This window comes from Sphaeroforma arctica (assembly GCF_001186125.1).
Source record: "Sphaeroforma arctica JP610 unplaced genomic scaffold supercont1.823, whole genome shotgun sequence".
In the NCBI taxonomy this organism is placed as follows: domain Eukaryota; class Ichthyosporea; order Ichthyophonida; genus Sphaeroforma; species Sphaeroforma arctica.
In genome coordinates this window covers 8,635-10,988 of record NW_014039735.1, presented here as the reverse complement: position 1 = coordinate 10,988, position 2,354 = coordinate 8,635, and the positions used below count along the sequence as shown (strand labels likewise).

Genomic DNA, 2,354 nt, shown 5'->3' with positions numbered 1-2,354 from the left:
TCCGCGTTTTCATCCTGTGCGAACTTATTCGTATATTTTCTAGTGGCCCCGACTCTTTTAAGCTTTCTTGTATGATGATGATAACCTGTGGTCGGGTTTCAAGATATATTCTTAAGCCATGGGAAAAAAAAGCTTTTTTAGCACGCATGAGTGTCGTGTGAATATTTCTTGATATCTGCTTGCGGCTCTTGTGATTGTAACGCCTTGGTTAAAAGCACCAGATTGTTTTGTAGTTTATCTTGGGTAGATCTGTTCGTGGTTTCACCCAGTTGTTTCGTTTTAACACAAATAGACCATGAAATGTGATTGAATACAAAAAGGGGTGTAGTCGACAAATTTAAAATTTTATGTTCTCATAACTTGGAACAACCTGAAATGTGAATGAATACAAAAAGTGTAGTCGACAAATTTAAAATTTAATGTTTTCATAATTTGGAAAAACCTTTGTATCCCCGGTGTGTGCCGCGTGCGTATTCCTGGATGGCTTCTTCCCGTTCTTGTTATTATGCATAAGTAACAATATGTGATCACAATACGAGCTCTACATTGCAGCCATCCGTGAGGTTTCCCTGTGTGGACGTATTCAGAATTTTATAACCTCTAGAGAGAGGAAATTGTGATATCATAGAGTCGCCGGAGGGAGGAGAGTGTTACTTTCATATCTCGCAACGGGTCAAGAACTCGGGATGATTTTGCTCGAATCTGTTCACATGGATGCGAAACTCTTTTGCTGAAGTGTTTTTCATTTTCTACATACAACACAACTATCCGCTCGGTGTACAGCCTTTTATCCCCTTTCCTCCGCGACCCAGGCACTCGGATAAATTGATAGTCGGGGCTAACAAGCCCATTTATTTTAATTCTGCCAATGTCTCATCGCCAGAGAGAGAAAAGATAGCTATTCTATCTTGTCTTCCAACCGGTCATGAAGGTTTTGCTCGAATTTGTTCGCATGTATGTAAAACTCTTTCGCTGAAGTGTCTTTCGCTATTCACAAACAATACAGCTACCTGCTCTGTGTGCAGCAATTTTATCTCTCGTTGTTCCGTGACCCGGGCACTCGGATGAATTGACAATCGGGGCTGACATGCTCATATATTGTAATTCTGCCAAAGTCACCTCGCCGGATGAAGGATATTATTCACGGCCCTCAGGACAAGTCGGGTCAAACAGCATTATAGTCAGGTGGCAATTTCCCTAACATAATTGCCTATTCGCCCGAATTGCCTTTTGACCGCAACAATTCTAGTAGAGGGCCATGGAGTATTCGTTAAATACTTTCCTAATATTCCCATCTTGTTTTCCAACGGGTCATGATGGATTTGCTTGAATTCTTTCTCGTGCTCTTTCGCTACATATGACATAAGATATATATTCACATACACTACAGCTCTGAAATATTTATTTACATATTTTAGTATTTTACTCGGTATAAATACTGAAATATTTAGCGACCCGGGCAGTCGGGCGCTCGGGCCTCGGATACTTTGATAGTCAGAAGAGTTCTTAGGTGTCTTGGTCAGAAGCATATTTTTGCCAAGGACATTTTTTATTCAAAAACATCAAATATTATGGCTTTTTGTTTACTCCAAATAACATACTCCCGCCGCTATAGTGTGCAGTCAGCAGTGTACGCTGTGGCCTGTGCTAGTAGCAAAAAATGGTATATATGTATACCAAAATAAATACTTGAGCGATAGTCTTGTATACTTGATCTATTATAGTAAGCACATTCAGCACTTGGGCAAAGCAAGACTTTCAGCATCATGTCAATAGTGGCGATGTCAGCGGAGGATAAGGCCAGGGTCGGGGTGGTCAGTGACGCAGTAACCCAGGTTACACAAGAATTCAAAGGTGATAACGCTGCCGTTAATCTGCTGCACGATCTCATGACAAGTGAGAGCACACGTTTGGCCCTACAAAATCTGTTTTCAGCTCTGGGCAATGAGGTATGTGAAGGCAATCTGTGCTCAGGTTGGTGTAGTTAATTCGTATTTCGGCCAGTTTGTGAGATACATAAAACGATTATAGACAGCTCTCCAAAGGTCGATAAATGTAACAGCTTTTGTTCCCAGATAAAATTGCTAACACATATATAGGAACGCTCTGTTGAACTTGAGGGCTGTTTAGTGTATATTTCATATCAATTGTTTTAATCTGCCTTACTATGTATCTGTGTTCGGTGATAAGAGTTATCAGAATATCCAGTTTTGAACAGAGTTACATATGCATGGATATATACAGAGAGATGCCTTAGGACAAGTTCGATGAAAGATATGCATCGAAATATTTATACCATACACAATTATATATATATATGAGAAGCATTTAAATACTAATATATATATATGCTT

At 39.8% G+C, this 2,354-nt stretch overlaps 1 protein-coding gene across 1 annotated transcript in view; it reads left to right on the top strand.

The window, feature by feature from the left end:
* The first annotated feature begins 1,630 nt into the window (after positions 1-1,630).
* SARC_08764 (hypothetical protein) overlaps positions 1,631-2,354 on the top strand; it is a 7,111-nt gene continuing 6,387 nt past the window's right edge. Inside the window, exon 1 of the mRNA XM_014297242.1 lies at positions 1,631-1,949. Coding sequence (XP_014152717.1) covers positions 1,767-1,949 — 183 coding nt within the window. The 5' untranslated portion in view covers positions 1,631-1,766. The remainder of the gene's footprint in view (positions 1,950-2,354) is intronic.